Source organism: Chenopodium quinoa, unplaced genomic scaffold (assembly GCF_001683475.1).
Source record: "Chenopodium quinoa cultivar QQ74 unplaced genomic scaffold, ASM168347v1, whole genome shotgun sequence".
Lineage (NCBI taxonomy): Eukaryota > Viridiplantae > Streptophyta > Magnoliopsida > Caryophyllales > Amaranthaceae > Chenopodium > Chenopodium quinoa.
Window position 1 is genome coordinate 960464 of NW_018744603.1, and position 23388 is coordinate 983851.

General features: G+C 34.5%; 1 protein-coding gene across 1 annotated transcript; it reads right to left on the reverse strand.

Annotated features, from left to right (window-relative positions):
* Window positions 1-19912: 19912 nt before the first annotated feature.
* Window positions 19913-22817, reverse strand: LOC110699930 (DELLA protein GAI-like). Its single transcript, XM_021877426.1, has one exon. The coding sequence runs from the start codon at window positions 22281-22283 to the stop codon at window positions 20430-20432; it is 1854 nt and encodes a 617-aa protein (XP_021733118.1). The 5' UTR covers window positions 22284-22817; the 3' UTR covers window positions 19913-20429.
* Window positions 22818-23388: the final 571 nt, after the last annotated feature.

The window sequence follows — 23388 nt, forward strand, 5'->3', positions numbered from 1 at the left end:
CTTGTATTTAGGTGGATAAATGGGGGTAAGAAAAAGGTGTAAATATTGTAGGGTTAGAAGGTAAGAATGTAAACTACGAGTGAAAATAAATATATATTACCTTATTTATTTTTTTACTTACAACACTTTGACTTAAATACTTATTTATTTTCTTTAGTTTTGCAATTTAGGTTTCAATAAATCTACACGAGTAGGTGTAGATACGTTCGTCTTCCTATGGTGGAGTGTCTCCCTATATTGGTGTCATTAGCTTTTGTTGGTTTAGTTGTTTGTTTACATTTAGGGTATGTTTGTGTGTTAGGGTTTATAAAAAAGGTAATCATTTTATGTCATATTGTCAGTTCTTTGGTAAAGATTTGTTCGGGATCGCAACGGTTGCCAAGTTTTCAAATGCGTTCAAGTGAATCAGATGAAAATCATCCTTACAGCCCGGCTACAACAAATCGTTAGACCGTCTCTCCAAAAAGGATGTATTTCCAACGATGTGTGCGAGAGATGTACCACAGTGCAAGATTTTTTCAACAATTGTAGCTTTGATGAAGAAAACCCTAATTTGATTAAATTTTATGTTTTGTAAATGTAGATTTCATTTGTTGATGCCGGATGACCTTTTATTAGTGAATTGATTTGTTTCAAAAAAAAAATATTATTCACATATGTTACTTTGATTACCTTTAATTTTAATAATATATATGTACAGTATTTAATAATAAATTATACAACCTTTGTTTAATTTTATGCAACTAATGGATACGAGTCCTAGGAAAAATTTGTTTATGAGTATTAAATGGATAGAGAAATATAGAGATGCATGTGATGAGGAAAGATATAGAGAGAAATTACTACTAAAAACAACATGTATTATACATATATAATGTGTACCAGTCATTTTTAATAAATGTTGCATATAATATAAAATGGAGGTTATTTCCTCTCTGAAGGAAGATGGGGGTTTAGGGATAAAAGATGATCAGTTTTTTTACCAGGCTCTGATTACGAAACAAGGGTGGAAGATTTTCTCTTGAGAGATTTTTTAGACCTAATTTAAATAAGATCAGCAAGGAGAATTTCTTTGACGGAAAGTGGAAAACTATTAAGCTTTGGTCCCCTGGGGATGAAAAAGGAGTAAACACAAAAACAAGGTACTAATGTTGGCCTAAAGTTGCAAACAAGGTACTCAAACCAAAATTCACCTACTACAACAGGTTACCATTTGCCAAAAAAATAGGAAAATTAAATTGCTGATATAATAACAGAAGGTACTAATGTTTGGTGATTAAAAATAATTAAAAAAACCCACCCCGTCAGTCTAATCACCTATCACGGCAGCCCATTTGATATGAAATAATAGTGAAAAATCCTACCTCTCTTGGAACCTTCGAAATTTAGTAGCTTAATTGTTATTTTAGATTTTGCTTACAAGTTTTTACCTTTCACTTGAAAGGGTTTTTCTTGTTTTAAGCGGTTAGGATTTATTTCCTTATTTTAATCTATTATTTTGATTAGTTTTTAAGTTTAAGATTAAGTTTAGGAAATTTTATCTTTTAAATAGTTCTATCTTTATTAGAAGTGTGTTTAGGAATTTGACTAGTTGATTTTATCTAGGACTTCTAATGTAATTAGAAATCTTAGTACTTATTTGTAGCCTATATAATGGCATTTAGGCTCTTAATAAAAACAAGTTTTTGTCAAATTGAAATTTATAAAGGTTTACGTAAGCTTGTGCTTGTGTATTCTTGGCCTAGTTTAGGTTTTAAGCTCGTGTTGCTTAGAGTTTCTTGACCGAGACTCAAGATTCCAAACCTTTCAACTGCGATTGAGGGTTATTCCCACCAGTCCGACCGCCTACCGGCCCCTCAACACTGGAGCATCGCGCCTTGCTGATCTGCTATATCCCTCCCATTGAATACGCCGACCGACGTACTCTTACCCCTTAATCCTCATATGCATAACCCTAACTACCCTAAATTTCGAGTTCATATCTTCTTTTTCTCCTAGTGTTTCTCATTATTATGCTCGCTGAAGTTTCTCTACTCAACCTCATCAATTATACAGAGTTATCAATTCATCCTTATCCGTGTCGATAATATTGAGGCACACCATTTATTTTTCGAAATCTTGGAAGGTCCGCTTCTCCATGTTATCATATGTATAATAGTCCTCTTCCGACGAGAAATTTTGGGTAGGGTGGTGGTGGTGGGGGGGGAGTAGAAAGGGAAAGATGCAGGAAAATTTTACAGTGATTGCGATGGTGTATTTTTTTTCCCTTCTCACGCCTTGATTCGGCCCCCTTCCCCTTTCTATATGCCTTGATTTTGGTAAGTGTTGTGGTGGTTAAGAGGTGACTGAAGAGGGTAGGGGAGGGGCGCAAACAGGCACGGGGGAGGTTCCGTTTGGGGTTGGCGATGTTGGCGGCTAGCCTAGGCCGATGGTGCTGCAAGGAGGTGGTTGGGGCTGGGGCTGGTGATGGTTTTGAATTTTTAAAAATTATTAATTAATTGTATCATTATCAATAAGAAATGATGGCTTTTTCTTCTTCAAGACAACAACTCAGCATTTATTTTAATTTTTTTTAAAGCGCAAAAAAATAAATAAACCTTTTGGTGTAGGTCACCACCAAAATTTTTACCTACAACCAAGGTTTGAGTAATTTAATTGCTACTTCTAAAACTTCAGTACTCTAATTCTGCCGAAAGCGGTTGTCGGAAAAGCGTTGGAACCAGTTTTCCGATGGAATTTTTATTTGGGAAGATATCTTCGAGCCCGAAAAAGTCTGTCGGAAATTTCCCAAGGAAATTCTGCCGGAAAATCCAATTACAAAAAATAGCATCTCCACCGTCCACACCACCAGCCCCATGTAATACTCCGTATTTTTATTATATTTATATATAAAAATTAATTATTTTATTTATTAAAATGATTTATTTCATTTTACAAAGAAATTATTTATTTAAATAAATTGTAAGTGTGTATAAATAAAATGGATTATGAATTAAGGCAACAAAAGTATTTTTAATTGGGCCAATCCTATTTAAATGAGTGGACCAACTTATTGGGAATTTGGGGCCCAATAAGTTGGCCCAAAGGGAGAATTTGTAAGGGAGTAGGAATTAGCAATGGCAAAGTTGTAAATATGAATTTTATTTTCAAAAAGAGATTATAAATATTTTAAAGCCTCAAGATTTTTTCACACAAGTTCATAATTGTCATATTTCACAAAAAACAAAAAAAAAAAAAAAAAAAAACAAAGGTTTTCTCTTTATTTTCTCTCTTCTTTTCCCCTTTTTTTTCTTTTCCTTTTTTTCTTTTTCCCCCCTAAATTCCATGCCACTTTCTCTCTCCTTATCCCTCCTCTTGCGCAGCCAGTACACCAGCGCCGCTGCCACCACCACCGGTCGGCGCACTTCCTCCTCCTTCTCTCTTTCTTTTTCGGTTTGTGTGTGTAAAACAAATTGTTTTAATCCTAAAATTAATTTTACTGATTTATTGTTTTAAAGGCATGATTTTTATTATGTTTTGGTATTGATTTTGGGATTTTGATGTTGCTAATTTATTAACATAAATTTCATATTTTTATTTAATTAAAACCCCAGAAACCCTAAAAATTAGGGATTTTGTATAATTGTTTAGGGATTGAGACTAGGGTGTTGTTGTTGATTAATTCATGGTCTAATCATGTTTTTAATGAGTTAAAAACCTTTAATTTAATGTTGGAATTTATTTAAAAACATTGCTTTTTAATTATAGAGTTAGGGTTTGATTACCCATAAAAGGGGTAAAGGTTTTAATGATTTATATATGATTTCCTACTCTAAAAGTGATGTTTTATACTAAGTAAGTATGCTGGAATTTTATTTAAGTCATGAAAATTTAGTCTTTTTGAAAGGATTTAAAGTACCCACTTAAAGAAAAACTTTATGGCTTTATTGTCATTAAAAGGGGTTGATTAGTATGATTTAAATAGTATTATAGTTGCTGAAAATTTGTGAGAATAGTGGATTAATTATAGTTATGTATTTTAATTGTAGGAAGTTTCAAGCTAGGTGATTTCTAGCAAGTGTGGCCAAGTTAAGACGTTATTCAAGGTACGTATGTGCACAAGAATATTTGATTATATGCTTGGAATCGATGTTGGTTGAACAAGAATTATTATGCAAGCATGTAAGTCTGATATTTGAAGCATCACACAAGTTGAATATATGTGAATCATGGAAGTATGTTTTATTTTTGAGTATCAAGGAAGCATAAAATTATTAAGAAAGGCTTACATATGTTTAAAAGAGTTATAATTAGAATTATTGAACATGATTCATGAAATTCTCACCCATTGATTATTGTTGTTTAGTCATTAGTGTATTTATTTACTCACTCAAGTAAGTTGAGATCGAGTCAAGGAGTTTATAAGTGCATGTTATGCACCAAGGTAGTAATCGTGCAATTTTGTGCACAAAACTAAGCAAGAAACCTTAATTAAAATAAATAAAATGTGCTCACTAATTAATTCAAGAATGAATTAGAAGAAGTGTTGAATGTTGTTATGTTTGTTCTTGATTGATTGGTTGGAGTCATCACACGTTAAATTGATAAATCACGTAAAGTGTAAGAGGATACGCACTAAAACTCTTGGAACGTATATACCGTGAGTATGAACATATGGGGGACTTATGTGACTTTATACTTGAGCATAGCTTCTACAGGGGTATAGGACTGTACTTTCTTTTATTATTATTTATGCGCCGGAATTCCGTCACCAAGGTGTGACATAGTAGGTGCCAATTGAGGAAGCTCCCTGATTGAAAGCTCCATTTTAATGGGCTATATTTAAGGAAGGAAACCCGTTCGATGCGTAATCCAAAGCTATTAATCAATTATTGATATTTCTACTTATGAGTCAAAGGTAAGTTGACTGTGATTGTATAGCAATCATGTTTTATTACTATTCTTATTGATAGGATATTCATGTTAGTGTGGTGCATACGTACTCAGCTTTTGTTGATTCGTACCTTTGTATTTGTGTTTGGCTTTCCTTTGGTTGGCCCTACTATAACCCATTTATATGGTGAGTAGAAATTTGAAATGAAGGAGAAGTGACAGGTACTTGAAGCATGAATAGCATGATGGGAATGAGTGCCAATAATTACTTGTTATGCTTTCCTAGTTTTATGTTTTAGTTGTTTATTATGGACTAACCTTGATGTGTTTATTTTAAGTTGGATTTTAAAAGGGTCATGTTTGAATTGGTTCCAATTTGTGATTCAATTATTTCTATTTTATTTTGAGGTTGTGATCTCAAGTTTTATTTTGAAAATTGTTTTTTATTTTGGACTTCCTCCGTGTGATTTTGAAAAATAGCCTTAGCGGTTATTATAGTAGCGGTAATATTTTGGATATTTCCTTAAAATAGTTTTGATTAGAGTAAAAAGAGTATTTTTAAAATAAGGGAATTTCCGGGGTAATACACCCCACCCCAGAACCACCAGCCCACCCAACTAGACCCTACTACACACCAACCCCAACCACCAACTCACCCACCACCACCGACACCACCACGCACCACCACGCACATATAATTTACCCCAAAAAATGAAACTTAACCCCAATAAATGAAAATCAACCCCAAAAAATGAAAAGCCCCCCAAAAAAACCAAAAATTAACCCCAAAAAAAAGAAAATTAGCCCAAAAATACAAAAATTACCTCAACAAATTCGGAAAATACCACAAAAAAAAAAAAAAACCTAGTAGATATACATATTTAAGCAACATTTCATTATAAAAACGATAATTAACCAACAAAATTTCAATTAAATATACAAAATACAATTATCTTATATAACTTAAAAGCTAACATTATAATTACATAAGAAATTAACTAGATCTACAATCTAACCTAAATTATAACAAGATCGACAAAATAAAGACCTTGAGAGTGGGTGGTTCACTACGGTGGTTGTCGATGCGCCGTGCATGTTGGTGTTCCGCCGTTCTTATTGTAGTTGATGTTGGTGGTGGTTGACGGTGCTTGGTGTTGTTGTTGGTGTTTTACCATTGTTGTTATTGACGGTGCTTGATGTTGGTGGTGGACGGAGTGAGAAGAGGAGAATGGAGGGAGAGAAAAGGAATAAGACAAAAGAAAGATCGAGGAGGGAGACGGAAAAAAGAGGAAAGAGACGGAGAAAGAGGACGGAGAGAGAGAAGAGGAAGAAGACCGAGAAAGAGGAAAGAGAAGAGTAGAGGAGAGGGAAAGAGAGAACTAGAATACGAGGAGTGGAGAAAGAAAGAGAAGAGAGGAGAAGGAATATAAGAGGCGGAAATGAATGAGAGGAGGGTTTGGCTGTGTAGGGTTTGGTGATTTTTTTTTAAATAGATTTCGACGGAAATTCTGTCAAAATTTTCTGACGGATATAAGTTCTGTCGAAGATGGGAAAATCCGTTGGAAAGTAAATATTTTTGACGGAATTATTTTAATTTTTAAATGCGGAATTTTTAAATTCATTGAAAATATCCGATGAAAAATAAATTCGTCGGAAATTCCTAATTCGTGTCTGTCGGATCCCGTCCGTCGAAATTCGGCCTGATTCTAGTAGTGGCTATTAAAAAAATACACACATTAGTAAACATCAAGAAAGATTAAATCAAGAAAATAAATAAATCAAATATGAATTGAAATATAGATTTGGGACCAAACCCTCAGAACTATCAACCTTTCACGTGGAGGAGGGCAAACAGTATTCGAATCTCGTGAGGGGTATGGTGGCTACTTAAGAAGAGTATTAAGGATGTATTTGGGGAGTTTAGGCTAGGATAAAACATGATGAATCATGAGAGAGAAAAAGAAAGAATATTAGAGAGAGTATTGATGATGATTGTTGGTGATTGAAAGTGGGGTGATACGACCTCTATTTATAGGGACAAAAGAGAGTCGAAAGATAAAAAAACAGTAAGATTTTAAACAGTAAGAGAGTCGTTCTGCGATGGTTTTGGAAAGATAAGAATCCATACGGAGTTTAATTCCCAATTGAATTAGGTTAACCAAATGTCGGTACGTACTCTATTTTATCCGGGAATAGGATCATAAAAAAAGAGACGTTATTGAATATCAAATTCTTAAATATTTATCTTTCAAAAACATGATAGATTAAAACTTTCTAGAGAATTCTAGAAGCTCAAAATAAATTCTAATGTATTTAGGATTGAAAACAATCTTCTAGAGGATTCTAGATGCTTGTAACAAATCCTAATTGGTTTAGGATTGGGATTAAGGTAGTCTTTTGAATGTTTTTAAAGATAATCCTAATTTGTAATTGAGTCATTTTGAATGTTTTTAAACATAGTATTCCTCTGTGTGTCTTTGATAGTTGCCTTAGTCATTTTCACGGTGGCGGTAATGTCTTAGATTTTCCTATTTTGAGTTTTAAACAGAGCAAAACAAGTATTTTTCAGGAAAGGAATTTCTAAGGTTTTAGAAATAGATTCATTTTCCTTATCACCAGCTGTAGGCGTCGTTCGAAGTGCGCCAACGTAAAAGCATGTTGTGAATATGCTTGGCACTCTTAGGAAGTGGGAATTGACATATACGATTAGGGACAAGGAAAGTAGGGAGCCGCCAACAAGTTTTTAAGGAACTTGTAAACCGTTCACGGATCATAAAAGGCAACCACGATAAAGGGACAACGATAGGCAACAACGATTGACCTGTGAAGGTTACACCCCATTCATAATCCATGAGATTACTAACTCCATATGGTTCGGAACCACGAAAGGAGGATCGGGGAAGATGGTACAAAGTGAGTCATGGGGTCACATTCGCCCGTATTGGCCTCTACTCGATTCTTATAGTGAAAAGTGATTTCTGCAATCTCACAGGCATACAAACAAAATATTCAATTCGCTCCAAACTATTATTAAGCTAAATTGGTTGAATATTAATGCAACATATAATTCTAAAATATTAGTGATCACTTGATTTAACAAAAAGATTGAAAAGGATCCTAAACCGGTTGTCCAAATTATCTTATTAGGCGTGATTTTCAATTACATATTCCCTTTAAACATGCAAAATGGTGATCATAAAAAATATAATAGAATTATCATTAATATTGGAAGAAATTTAACAATAAATTGTTAGTCAAATAAAATATTAATAAACCTAATCATGATACTAGAAATATTAAAATAAGAGTAATTAAGTGAATCAATTACTCACTTTCCGTGTTTCCTTGAATTGCTACATCATGAATAAACTGTTAGTAACTTCAATAAAAAAAATATAAATCAAATTGAAAATTAAATTAAATAAAGGTAGATTTGATTTGGTCCAAACCTTCAGTCATTTATACCTTTCACACCTTGGTTTAAGTATAGAACTAATTTGGGTATTGTATGGACTCCTTGGAGTGCTTAGGGGAAGTATTATGAGAAAATAGGGAGGCTACTATTTACGCTAAAGAGGGAGAAAAGAATTATTTTGTGATCAATCTTATTGATGATTGAAAAAAGGGGAGATATGACCTCTATTTATAGAGAAAAAAAAGGGTCGAAAAAACAAGATAAAATCCGAATTAAATCGGAATAAAACTCGATAGACTGCAGTTTTTGCGGTTTTTATTTTTATCATATCTTTTGATCCAGAAATCTGAATAAGATAAATAAGATATCGTTGGAAATCTCTTGAAGTCTATATTCTAACCCAGTTAGAATCAGATTAAAATATTTTGTATAATAAAAGATATGGCCAAAATAGTGAGACGGTGTCAGTTTTGGATAGAGTTTGACATTTTATTCATATCTTTTCCGTTATAGCTCGGAATTGATATTATAATATATCATTGGAAAGATAATTTCAAGGGCTATCTAACCATATAAAATTTGGATAAAAAATTTGAGGCACGAAAATCATATCTGAATATCTTTGAACGTCTTTCAATTCGGATAGAAATAGGATTTTCAAAAAGAAATGTTTTATTCAATTTCAAACTATTTAATCTTATCTTTTCAAAAAGGATAATTAAGATCTTTTAGAAACTTATAGAAGTTTATAATTAATCCTAATTGGTTTAGGAATGAGATTAAATAATTTGGACCCTCCACATGATCATTGGGTCGTAGGTAAGGTGGGCTTAGGTTCGGTTTGGGCTTAGTTTAATATTTTGGTCAAAACTTATTCGTTATAACTCGGATTTGGGCTTATAATATATCGTTGAAAAGCTATTTTCAAGCCCCATCCAATTATTAAATCATTGGACCCAGATAATGGACCAAAATAAACTGTACTAAATGTTTTTATAAAAAGGACACGAAATGAATGATTTTAAAGGACACGAAATGAATTATTTTGGGTTTAAAGGCACGAAAAGAGGAAAATAAGTTATGGTTTGGGGAAATGGGCTAGGAATTGGGTTGTTTTATGAAATGGAAATATGGATTTAAGCACTCTAAGATTAAATACTCAACCTGACCAATAATGGCGGTGAAAGGTTGTTCATCATCGGGTTTGGTTTTCGGGAGACATTTTTAGGTGTCTACACCAGTAATAGTGCTGAACTTATCAAACCCATCAATATGATTGACCACATCAAAATCACGAGAGATTAAGACCTTTTCCTTTTTGGTCTCTTTATAGCGTCTCCTCTTAACTGAACTCACCATACTAGACAGATGTACAAGTCATTTGGACCTTTGGGACCCATCACCTTGTAAATATCATAATGCCTATCTTGTGTAGTCCTGTCCTTCATACGAATGGTCATTCACGAGTCCGCTGAATTATTGAAGAAACTCAAAGTCTTCCTTTGCTTGAGATTTGAGAAAGAGAAACATAAATTAAGAAAAAAAAAATTTAAAATTACGAAATAAAAAATAAATGAAAAAAAAACACAATTTTTTTTTTGACAATGGATAAAAACAAACAAATTACAAACTAATATTAAAGGCTATAGAAAGAAGAGCAGCTTCCCCGGTGATTTGATGAGCTCAAAGTACTCGATGACAATCTGCTTTGTGAACACAACAATATTGAAAGGATAACTGTAAGGAATATTTAAAACATTAACTTTGAGCCCCATTATTGTGATCATGCACTTAAGTGTGGTGGCATCCAAAGGAAAAGAGGCTAGAGCAAAAGAGTCGCCAACAAGTTTTAGGAACTTGTAAACCGTTCACAGATGTGAAGGTTACACCCCATTCATGATCACAAAGATCAGTAACTCTATAGGGCTCCTGAACCATGACTGGATATTTGGGGATGATGGTACAAATCCAACCTAAAAGATATTGAACCCGCCCTAAATAGGCTTCTACTTTATTTTTTCTCATATTCATGTTCGCTTTCCGATCAACATGCAATCAATAAATTAACCCTAAACCTATTTAATCTACGTTGTTGATTATTAATGCACAATCAAATCTGATATTAATGATCAGTTGAATTAAAATCATATTGAACCTAAATAAAATTATTAATTATCTTCCTAGGCGTGATTTGAATTAGAAATTCCCTTTAAAACTGCAGAAAAGGCGTGATCAAGAAATAATAATAATATATCATAAATAATTAAGCAATGTATAATTATTGCCACAAAAATCATCGTCATAATAAAATCCTGAAAGCATAATCATTAGTAAAATCCTAGGCCACTACAAAAAAATAACCTTTTCGTAGCGATTATTTTAATCTTTAGTATCGATTGTAATTGCAACAAAAATCTTTCCCAATGAATGGTCATCCGATACAATATCCCCCATTGCCTTAGCCTTTAGTAGTGGTTTTCAATATCGCTGGGGTTGGCCTCAATAATCGAACGAAAAACTACATCCAATCGTGGTGATTATTGTAGCGATTACAATCGCTATAAATGTTTAACTCATTTTCTTCAAAAAAAAAATACATGCGTATAATCTGTACAAGATTCGAACATGCAAACTCAAACTCTTATATTAAATGTTTCACCAATAAGCTATGACATATTTTATGTATTCTTTGTCAAACAATATTTATATATCTAGTTTGAAAAGGCTTTTTATATCGATTTTTAGGATTTAGTGGCGATTGTAAATGATACGATTTCTCCAAATTATATTAATGTGTAAAAATAGTGTGGATATGTATTATTATGTTTTCCGTATCAATTTTATATGGTAAAACCATGGCGATTGTAAAATGATACGACTTCCTTAATTATTTCACAAGCATACTTGCATATTGCAGCGATTGTACAATCGCTACGAAAAGACATTTTTTTGTAGTGGACATGATACTAACATGATTAATAAAAAATCCTAGCATGACACTAAATAACAAAGTGTAGACACCTAATTGTGTCTCCCTAAAAAACCAAACCTAGTGATGAATATCTTTCATGTCATTTGATTATCGAACAAGGTGAAATGTGAAAGAGTCTCGTGATGCACCTGTTTTTAATAAAAAAAATAATTCTTGCTGTTTTCGAAAATATTTCTTTTCATGCCTTATTTATGGAAAACTTCCAGTCATAGTTTGGTCCATGATTATGGGTCCAATAATAGTGTAGTTGGATAGTGTTTGAAAAGAGCTTTTCAACGATATATTATAAGCCCAATTCCGATGAATAATGAGGAAGTTATGACCAAAATACTAAATTGGGCCCAAAATGATTTTACATGGCCCAATGATCAAGTGGAGGGCCCATTAATTATTATTCCTAAATTTATTAAGAATTGCTTTAATTTTCTAGAATAATCTATAAGGTTATTTTAAATTCTAATAGAGTTAGGACTAATAATTATATTTTTATATTATTTTGAAAAGATCAAGAATTTAATTTGGAATAAAACAAGTGTTTTAAAAGATAAAATTAATTTTAATTAAGATAATTACGGAGTGCAATTACCAAAATATATTGTGAAATTAAAAGGACTCCGTACAGGATTTTTATCTTGATCAGTCCATCGCACTGCGGAGAGCCTATCGTGTCGCGATTGGGTCTGTCGCGTCGCGATTGCCCTAACGCCCTAACGCATCGCGATAGCTTTGTCGCGTCACGATAAGGTCTGTTTTACTTTGAGACAAATTCTGACCCTTTTCTAAGCGTTTTGGATGTTTTCTCTATAAATAGGGGAGCTATTTCCCCGTTTTCAATCATCAACAATAATCCATTCTATTCTCTTCTCTCTTTAAAGCTAGAAGCTTGTTTTTTCTCCCTATTTCTAAGCCTTCCCTTTTGAAATAAAATACCGCATTCACGACTCTTACCCTCACCTAACCAAGCTTAAAGTTGTCTTTGCCTTAGACGTGAAAGGTTAATAATTTCTGAGGGTTTGGTCTCAAATCCCTATTTCAATCATTTAAATTAATTGTTTGACTTCATATTTTCCTTGAAGTTACTGACGTGTGTATTGTTTTGATAGAAAGAGATACAAGGCAAAAAAGTAAGTAGTTTTATTGCTATATTTTGTAGAAAGCATGCTTATATTATTTTAATTCCTAGTATCATGTTAGGATGTTATTTATTGCTTTCTAGTATCATGCTTAAGTTACTTCCTATTTTCTTTTATCATGTTAGGGATAAAGCTTTGATTTTTAATATTTAGTGACATGCTAGGATTTGTTATTAATCATGTTAGTATCATGCCTAGGATCTTGCTAATAATATTATTATGCTTTGATGACAATATTATTATGAAGATGATTTATTGTTGTATCAATATATTTATTGTTGCTTGATATTATATATTATTGTTATTGCTTGATCACGCCTTCTCTTGTAGGATTAAAAAGAATTTGTACTTGAAATCACGCTTGATAAGATAATTAATAATTTTATTTAGGCTAATATGATTTTGATTCTAGTGATCGCCAATAATAGATTTGTTTGTGCATTAATATTTAACCAACATAGGATTAAACAGGTTTAGGGTTAATATATTGGTTGTATGTTAGTTAGAAAGCGCACATGAATATGAGAAGAATAAGGTAGAGGCCTATTTAGGCCAGGTTCAATCTCTTTTAGGTTGAATTTGTACCTTCATCCCCGAATATCCAGTCATGGTTCAGGTTCACTATAGAGTTAGCGATCTCATGGATCGTAAAAGGGTGTAACCTTCACCCTGTGAACGGTTTACAAGTTCCTTAAACTTGTTGGCGACTAATTTGCTCTAACTTCCTTCCCTTTGGACGCCACCATGCTTAAGTGTATGATCACATTGGGGCTCAAGTGTGGGATGATTGAAATATTCCCTACACAAAAATCAAAGCTTTATCCTAAATATGATACTAGAAATCAACATGATATTAGAAATCATAATTAACATCCTAATCATGATACTAGAAATTAAAATAATATTCTAAGCATGATTTTTATATCAAAATATAGTAAATTTACTCACTTTGATGCCTCGTACCTCTTTCTATCAAAAGAATACACACGTTAGTAAATTTCAAGAAAAAATAAATCAAACAATTAAAATAATAATAATTGAAAATATGGATTTAGGACCAAACCCTCAGAATTATCAACCTTGCACACCGAGGTCTAAAGGAAACTACGAGCTTGGTTAGAAGTATTTGAGTCTCGTGAATGAGAAATCGTGGCCAAATCAAAGAAGAATCAAAGAGGCGGGTGATGTGTTTGGACTAGGCTTAGAAATTCAAGAGAGAGAAAGAAAGAATAAGCTTTAGGTTAAAGAGAGGAAGAGATAAGATAATGATTGTTGGTGAATGAAAGCGGAGGAAAAAATCATTATTTATAGAGAAAAATCAACGGAAAAGATCAGAAAGAGAGTCAGAATTTGACTCGGAGTAAAACACTTTTCATCGCGTGGCGATGGTTACATCGTGACGTGATGCTTATATCGTTGCGCAATATTAGCATTGCTATGCCATGATTCCATCGTTGTGCGATATTTTTCCAAAAGATAAGATCCGTATGAAATCCGACTTCCAATCAAATTAGGTTAGCCGTATACCGGTACTTATCCTTATTTTATCAGAATTACATCTATTAAAAACAAATGTTTTATCCGATATAAAATTTATAGTCTTTATCTTTTCAAAAAGAGGATAAACTAGAACCTTCTAGAAGGTTCTAGAAGATAATTATCAATCCTAATGGATTTAGGACAGAATACAACTTTCTAGATAATTCTAGAAACTTGTAATAAATCCTAATTGGTTCAAGAATATAGTTAAGATAAATGGACCCTCCAAATGATCATTGGGTCCACAAGTAAGGCTCGGTTTAGGCCCAATTTAGTATTTTGGTCATAACTTCCTCGTTATAACTCAGATTTGGGCTTATAATATATCGTTGGAAGACTCTTTTCAAACCCATCTAACTACACAATTATTGGACTTAGATTATGGACCAAAACAAACTATATTGGACGTTTTTATTAAAAGGACATGAAATAAATGATTTTAAGAACACAAAATGAATTATTTTTAGCTTAAAACATTTAAAGAAGAGTTAAAATAAGGGAACTTCATGAGACTCTTCGACTTTTCATCTAAATCAACAATCAAAGACATGAAAGATACTCATCACTGGGTTTTTGTTTTTGGAGACACACTCAGGTGTCTACAATAACCCTAATAGTTTGATCTTTTGAATTAATCAAAGGTAGTCAATATTTTCTTGACCATCACCTCGAAGAAGAGAAAGCAAAGTATAGGAAATTAGAAATCTGTCAATACAGTGATAAAATGATAATTTAAAGACAGAGCCCATTGTAGCCCATACATACAGGCCAGCATTTAAAGCTGAAGTTTCAAACCCGTAATTACTATCGCCAATGATCCTTTCATCAAGGGGATCAATGTTATCGAGGCATCAACCTATTCCAGCCCTTCGAGTGTCATGAAACCAAGAGCCATCAATTTGCAGAGTGAAAAGAGTCACCATGTTTAAGTGTCCCCAATTTAGCTGCATGGAACTCAGTTGGAGAAGACCGTACCCACCAGAATCTGAACCTGTAGAGTTGAGAGAATTAATAAAAAGCGCATGTGTTTGCAGAATTTACGAGACTTGTAAACCAATCGGAGTAGTCATGGATGTAGCATTGAAAACTCTGTTATTCCTAAATAACCAGAGACTCCAAAGAGTACCAATAAAGTCACTTATGCGGTAACTAGAAAGACCATCCTGACTTATAAAAAGTTGGATATAATATAGGATCCAATCTGTAATAGATTGGTCTCCATGTAGTTCTGAGTGGATGCCAAGGCTTCCACCCTCCAAGTTATTCGTGCTATATAGAATCCCTAAACATGTGTTGTAAATCCTCTGTTTGCGTACGGCAGTAATCACAGTTAATGTCCTGTAAGGGAACACCCAGGTGCAGAAGCGTGTATTTTACTGCAAGAGCTTTATGTAGAACTTTCCATAAAAGCAGCTTCCAATTCGGGTCGTTGAAAGTGAAGAGACCAAAGAAGCTTCCAAAAATTATAAACACTTGTTGTAACTGCAGGGAGAGGGATAGGTTGCTATTGTAACATAGCATAACCTATTTTAACTAAGTACTTCCCAAAGGAAGTACGAGACCAGTAACGAAAATTCTCTCTTGCTATATCCGATTACTCAATCGAAAGGATTAAAGTAACATCTGAAGGAATAAACCAGTCCCACACTTTGCTAGAATCCCAAGTCTTTGTGTCTAGATGAATAAAAAAGTTAACCAAATGAGCCTCCGTAGTGTTCAAATGTATGCCGGGCTTGAATTCAGGAACACGTTCGTGATCCCAAGCTGAGCTACTTGCTAGAATGGAGCGTCCATTACCGACGTTCGAGGTAAAACCTTGAAGTAGAAGGTTATCAGCATTAATTAGTCCTTATAGACCAAACGAATTACGACCAGTAATCCGAGAAGAAGTGTTAGTAGAGTCTGAGAGAAGTCGTGTACAAGGACTAAAGACCTTGGATACCAGGAGTTGAGGGTATGTAACTATCGCCAGACCTGCTTCATGAGGAGCGCTTTGTTTGTAGTAGAAATACAACATATACCCAAATCGCCCATACCTTGAGGAAGATGCATAGTGTCTTTGTTAACCCAATGTATTCCTTTATTCTCCGAATATGCCCAAAAGAAACACAATTGTAGAGAATCAATTAATATTACGACTGAAACCGGTAGATCAATGCAAGAGAGTACATGGGATGTCATAGCTACAAGAATAGAGTTAATACAAATTAACTTTTGAGATTAGGACAGTTTGGTAGCATTAAGACAATTAATTCTACCAAAAATTTGTCGATGATGAAATGGAAATGGGCCTTTTTTGTCCCCATAAAGTCAATTGGAGCACCTCAATGGTGATCAAACACTTGAATATGTTTCATTCAAAAGATAGACTTGAACTCTTCCTGAGCCCAGGTACAGGTGTTTGGGCTGAATTTAACCAGAGCTTTTGAAAGATTTAGTTCCTCACTAGAGATCTTTGTGAAATGGTGGATGATGTTAACGATATTCATACATGCAGTATTGACTCTGAAAAGATAATTGCATCATCCGTGAAAAAACGTGCGAAATAGTCGGACTTAATCTGGAGAGCTTAATGCCTTGAAAGGACTTTAAGTCCTGACCCAAATGCAGCATGCGAGAAAGAACATCCATAAAAAATGCAATAGAGATGGAGACAACGGGTCACCTTGGCGTAAACCGCAATGCGGCTTAAATGTGTCCGAAGTTGTGCCATTAACGAGTGATTTGTATGTCACTGTGGAGATACATTGTTCAATAATTTGAAGCCAACAGCCAGGAAATCCATAAGCTTGTGGTACCCGTATTAAAAAAAATTCTAGTGAATCCAATTGTATGCTTTACTCATATCAATTTTGAATAAAGCCAGCCAGTTGGTACCTGTCTTTGAGGAATTGATTTTTTCCATCAACTCGTGACTGAGTAAGATATTATTAGTCATAACTCTTCCTTGAACAAAGGCTTGCTCAGATTTAAGAAAGGGAAGATATTGGCGTAGTCTGGAAACTAAGAACTTGGAAGCCCATTTGTAAATTGTATTAAAAAGGCTTATCGGATGTAGGTGTCCCACCTGAGAAGGAGAAGAAATATTTGGAACCATAACAAGAAGAGATTGATTTCATTGTTTCAAAAGAAATCCCGTTTGAAAGAGACTTTGAATGCCTAAACCATAAACTCTCCAACTATATCCCAGTGTAATTTAAAGAATTCTGCATTTATCCCATCCGAACTTATAGATTTACAGTTCCTTAAGTCAAACATAGCAGTGAAAATCTTTGAAGGCGTGAAGGAACACTACAAATTATTGAACAGGGAAGAGTTAAAACACGGTGGATGTAATTCTTTAAGAACATTATCAATTTCAAGATCATTGAGTGGAGCCGAATCACTTTTGAAGTTATTATTGAGAGATTGTACAACGATTTGTTGAACCTGTTGTTGACCATGTTGAAGCAGAATATGTTCATCCAACAAAGAACAAATCTCATTCTTATTTTGTCGACTTTTGACCTTTGAAAACATAAGCTTAGAAGGACAGTCGCCCTAAAGAATCCAATTCTTTTTGCAACGTTGTCTCCAGAATTGAAGTTGTAGTAAAATATTATCTTGTGAAGAGGAAATAGTGGACAAATATTTCGAAGCATCCGAAAGAGTGTGAATTGACTCTCCTTTAGTATAGAGACCTTAAGTAAAAGTCTTCCAATCCACACCCCAAAATTCCTTATTCTTAAGACTCCAATTCTGAATCAAAATTTTTTGAGAGCGTAAACACAGGGGAACCATTTGGGGGTCGTTGCCAAGTACTATAAACAAAGTCGTGAATGTCCTCAAAATAAAGGCACCAATTATCCAATTGGTAAGGTCTATTTGATTTTTGTTGAAAAGAAGTATCCTCAAATAAAATAGTAGCATGATCAGAGGCAAGGATCGACTGATTAGTTAACCGACTATTCGAATATTACGAAACCAATCTAAGGTAATGTACTACCTATCTAATTGTTGCATGCTTAGTTGATCCGAGTCCCTTTTATTTATCCAAGTATAGGGAGGGCCTTTGAAAGGAGTAGAAAAAAGACTCGACTTAGTCTGAAATCAATAAAGAAATCCCAACCTTTAATGAAATTTGAAACCCCTAATCTATCATAATGATGCTCAATTTGATTAATATCTCCAATATTCAAACAATTAGGCGTTATAGATAACAAATCCAAAATTAAACCCCAAACTTAAGGCTATAATCAGGAGCACCATAAACAAACATCACTCATGTACTAATTTCATTAGGAACTTTGATATGACAAAGTACTACATTTGTACAACAAAAAACACAAGAAACTTCTTCTGTACCAAAGCCAAAACAACTCAACTCTTGCTAGTCCCTACGGAATCAACCCCAAAACTGAACACTTATTTAAGATAATCTAACTCATACTCTCTCCATCATGAATTAACCGTACTGTGTTAAATTACACAAGAATTCTTGCAAAAATGATTGATTTCTTATACTATATAGTGTTTATAATGGTCTATTACATATCTTGTCCCAAAAAAAAAATGTTCAATTTTATATACTACCTCCCTTATAGTTTATGTGCAACGATTAGACATTTTCTCTCTCTTCTTTATGTCAAATCGTTGCACATAACCTGTAACGGAGGTAGTATATACTTCATCCGTTTTTAAATATTTGTTCCATTTCTTCTGAACACGTATACTGATATTAATATTTAATTAATAATATTTTTAATTATCAATAAGTATTTTTAAAGGAACACCAAGCCTTTTTTTTTTAAAAAAAAAAAAATAAATATTACACCAGATCATCACTTGCCTTTTTTGTTTAATTAAGCATTTCAACCTCGAGTTTGGGTATGACAATTTTTTTTTTCCTTGAGTATTCGGATTGCCAATGTTATACTCCATTCGTCCCCGATTGATAGTCATTTTTGCCAATTTTTGTTACTCAAAATGTTAGTCACATTTGCTTTTTTTTTTTTTAAGTACCATTAATATTATTTTTTTACCAAAATTCTCTAACATTTGCAAAAATATTTGTGCAAATTTAACTTTCCAATGTAAATTTTACTTTCCCATGTATTTTAATTACTTTCTCTCTCTATTCTTTTGCATATCCAATGTAAATTTACTTTTTCAATGTACTTTTTCAATGTACTTTCTTTATTTCTTGTTAATTCTCGTGATTTTTTTAGCAAAAGTAACTATCAATTGGGAACGGAGGGAGTACATAATAGTACTTTTTTATTATCTTTTTTTTTTTTTTCTTATGCCACTCAATTAGTTATGAATAGTTAAAGGTTAAATTAATCTTTGACTTGTTGATAATGCATAAGTATAACATTTTTATTATATTTTTATATGACTAACTTTTCAATTTCCCTCCCTCTTCTCTTATAAGTTATAATAGAGATAATAGGGGTTTAATATTTTCCAACTTTACAATATACTTGTGAAACTTAAACTCTATTGTCATATTACTTATTTTCCAACGTTATTTGTAAACAATATAGTGACTTTAAACGATGTAATTGTAAAGTATTTTTCAATACAAATCAATTGCTAAAAAAAATTCTTACTCGTATATCTTTTTGTTGTTTTTGCTTGGAATCTCTAAAATTTTCTATGCAAATAAATCTAGTACATAATGTAGTAGTATTAATGATCATGTGAGATATTGTAAAATCAAAACTTTTCTTTATGATAATTAGTTAATACCCCATAATTAGACTACAATTTTAACATTTCTGTTTGATTTAGCTACTTTTAGCAAAAGTTGTAAAGCATAGTTCATTACACATACTTTTCTTCTCTCACCATCTTTATCAAACCTTCAACTTTGTATAAAAGTCATGTAATATTGAATTTCTACTCCAATAAATAATAATGTGGACGAAAGAACAAGTAAACTATATAGAGTAAAAGCAAATAACTAAATAAACAAAATCATTTGAAAATGTTGCCTTCTTTTTATTAAGAGAACGGAAAAGGCCATTATAAATACAACTTTTTCACCTCTAAATTTCACCCTCACAGAAAAAACTTACAAGTACCCTCCTTAAACACAAAAAAGAAAAACAAAAAGAAAAAATATCAAAAGATAATAAGGAAAAAAAAAAAAGAAGAGGAATTTCTAAGGTGGAGAGAGAAAGGAAAAGAAAAGAAAAGACAGTACTACTACTGAATTGGGAATTGAGAAGTAGTGGTGGGTCCCAACCGCACTAACACAACCAGCTCAGCACATCAATCAGACTCAGAAAATAGGAAAAAGAAAGAGAAAGATAGGTTGTAATTTGGGCAGTGGTTAGGTTGTGGACCCCCACTGAGTTACCTAACTCGTTTTTACGCCCTTTCACTCTCACCACCTCTTCCTTACCCTCTTATCATCATGTCATGTTTCCCCTGATTTACACCCGAGTTATCTCGACTCGAACTCCAAATCGAACTTGACTCGACTCGACCCAACTCAGAGCCGAGTTGGCGAGTTTTGGTTATTCTTGGCGAGTTGCCAAGCTGAGGTTGTGATCAGTGGCCTACTATGCCACCCCAACATTAGACACCCATCATTTTCCTCCACACCATACCCATCACCGCCTGCAAAGTAGTCCAGCAATACACTAGCCTGTTTGAATGCGTTTGAGCCGATATGGACCGGCGCGAACCCGGCTGTTCCGAACCGATTCCTCCATTGAGCCAGTGTCTCGTGGCGTTCGACTCGGTCGACTCCTTCACAAGCAACAACGTTGCATATTTGCCTCCCTAAGTATACTTCAGACATCATCTTATCCTGGCTGTCTACGCAGCTCTCTAAGGAGTCGAACAGGGTTGAGTAGTAGTGGAGTGATTCGTTGAACCGATCTAGGAAAGCCGACCCGTTGTGATTCGCCTCTTGCTCGACTACTGTTACTATGACTGGGTTCACCTCCTTCATTAAACCCATCACCTTTTCGGCTGCGCCGGGGCGAGCTAGCAAACGATGCAGCTCGAAAACTGAATTAACCGCGACAACTTCGGTTTCGGGTCTTAGATCAAGCAGGGCTGATTCCAAATCGGTCAAGCTATTGGCCACAAACCCACGGTATTCGAATTGGATTTGGATTGAATCTGCAAATTGAGCTAATTTCCAACCAACTTCTTGCAATCTGTCCGAATTATCCGGTGCTGGTGGTCCAATCCCGGTTAATCGAAAAGCCGGCGGGCCTTCAGGGCGAAGCGCCAACGCTTGCATCAAAGCTGGCCATTGCATCCCTTCTTTCATACTGAAATCAATAACATGAACCTTCTTTTTGCCACTAAAAGCCTCCAAAATCGCCTGATTCGCCGTGAAATGAGCGAATTTGAGATAGGGGCAAGTCTCGTAAAAGTGCATCTGCAACATATCTGATAAATTGCCATCATATGGAACATCTGGGCATAATTTATACACCCTCCTTGCAAGAGCCTCAGCAAAATAAGTGGCAACCTTTCTCATAGATCCAACTTGAGACGCCGCTAAAAACCCGATTTGTTTTAGCAGCGCTTCAGCTAATCCCATATTCTGTTGCTCAATTGCCTCAGCACAAGCCATCAAAGTATGCACCAATCTAACACCATTCTCCTGCGAATCAACAACCACAACCGGCCTTGACACGGCTGAATTGGCGGTTAACTTCGATGAGGACGGGTTCGAGACGGTTGCAGTAGCGGTTGCACTAGCAGCCGTATAATTAGAGGCCTTCAACCTCTTAGCCTCTCTTGAACTTGAGCTGCTTGTAGTATTACTAACCATACTATTACAACTACTACTATTATTGTTATTATTATTATTGTTATTGACAAGTAAAGCTGATGAAGTAGACGGCGAAGGTGGAGTCAAAATAGCTTTACCTGGAATAGCTTTGAGATCATAATCCGAATACGGGTCGGAACTGAACCGGACCGAACTCTGAGGAGTCGGGTTAACAATCGGATCTACAACCGACCCAATCGGAGAAGGTAATAGAATCTGACTTGACGAATCATCATCAAAAGTAGTAGATGGATTAAACTCAGAAAGCATAGATTCAAGCCAAGTAGACAGATCTGAAGGATTATAATGAACAGTTTCAGAAGCTAATTGAGAAAGACCATCTTCTCGAACATTTCCCATAGCTTGTTCAAGCTGTTCAAGTTTCTGAGCAACTTCCGCCATATCTGATGACCTGACCTTATACCCCAAAACGGCAAGCAACTCATCAACTCCGGCGTCGTTTTGATCTTCCCACATCTTTGACTTTCCAGAAACCGGCGGTTTACCGCCGGTAGAAGGTTCTGGATTCGTAAAGGGGAGTTCCCTCTTCATGATTTTTTTTTATTTTATTTTTCAGGTTGATTTTGTGTGGTCTCACAAATTTGGGATTGAGATTGAGAATGAGAATGAGAAATGATATTTTTTATGTAATTTTCTCTCTCTTGCTTTTACACCTAAAATTTATGGGAGTCTAATATTGAGGAATAATATCATATAATTAAATAAAAATAAGAAAAAGAAATGTATTTTTGGGAAAAGGGGGAAAGAGAATCTTGGGCGGCGAAGGGGTGAGGGGGGTATAACAGGAGGGAAGGGTGGGACTACAACAACAACAACAACTGCAGGAGCAGCAGCAGCTGCAAAACGTTGGGTTTGTGGATGAGAGAGGGGAGAGAGGAGAGAGAAAGATGAGGAGAGAGAATGTGTTTGAGAGATGAATTATGAGGGACGCTCGTGATGGGGGCGCGAGGACCAAGGAATGAGACAGCTGGCCTGGCTTCAAGAGGATAAACATTGGAATTTTTATTTTATTTTAATGTGTTGGTCTAAAAGATCAATAATTCTTTCTTTTTTCTAACTCACTTTGGTAGAAAAAAAAAATGAAGTAAAAACAGTGAAACAACGAATGATGAGGGGACCTGTAATTATCAACTGTGTTTTTTATATTTTGGGATAACTATTACTTTTTCGGTTCTATAATTATATTCTCCGTCTTGTTAAATTGAATTACTACAACACTACTTGTTTTTACAATTTTACAGAGTTTTCGAATGATTTACTTCCTCTGTTTCTTTTTACTCGCAACAAATTAGTAGTTTGCGGACTCCTAGGCAAAAGATGGTAAGTGTAATTAACAAAAAATAAGGGCATGTGTTTAATATTAATCCAAACCCCCTCCCAAAAAAAAAACAAATACAACCACCTATCACCAGTAGCACCACCAATCCACCACCACCTAGCAGCAGCACCTCCACCACCTACCACCATATCACCACCACCTAGCACCATATGACTACCACCACCTATTTTGGGTGTTTTTTGTCCCTCAGGAGAGTTACGTCACGAAGTCTGATCCGGCTGAGTTGTACCTGCAAAACAACGGAGACTCCGGGTGGTAGGAGCTCCGCCTCCGACGATCAAGTTAGAAACTCGAAAG

Excerpts from the sequence above, each read along its gene's own strand:
- LOC110699930 (XM_021877426.1), bottom strand. The coding sequence starts at position 22,283 with ATGAAGAGGGAACTCCCCTTTACGAATCCAGAACCTTCTACCGGCGGT.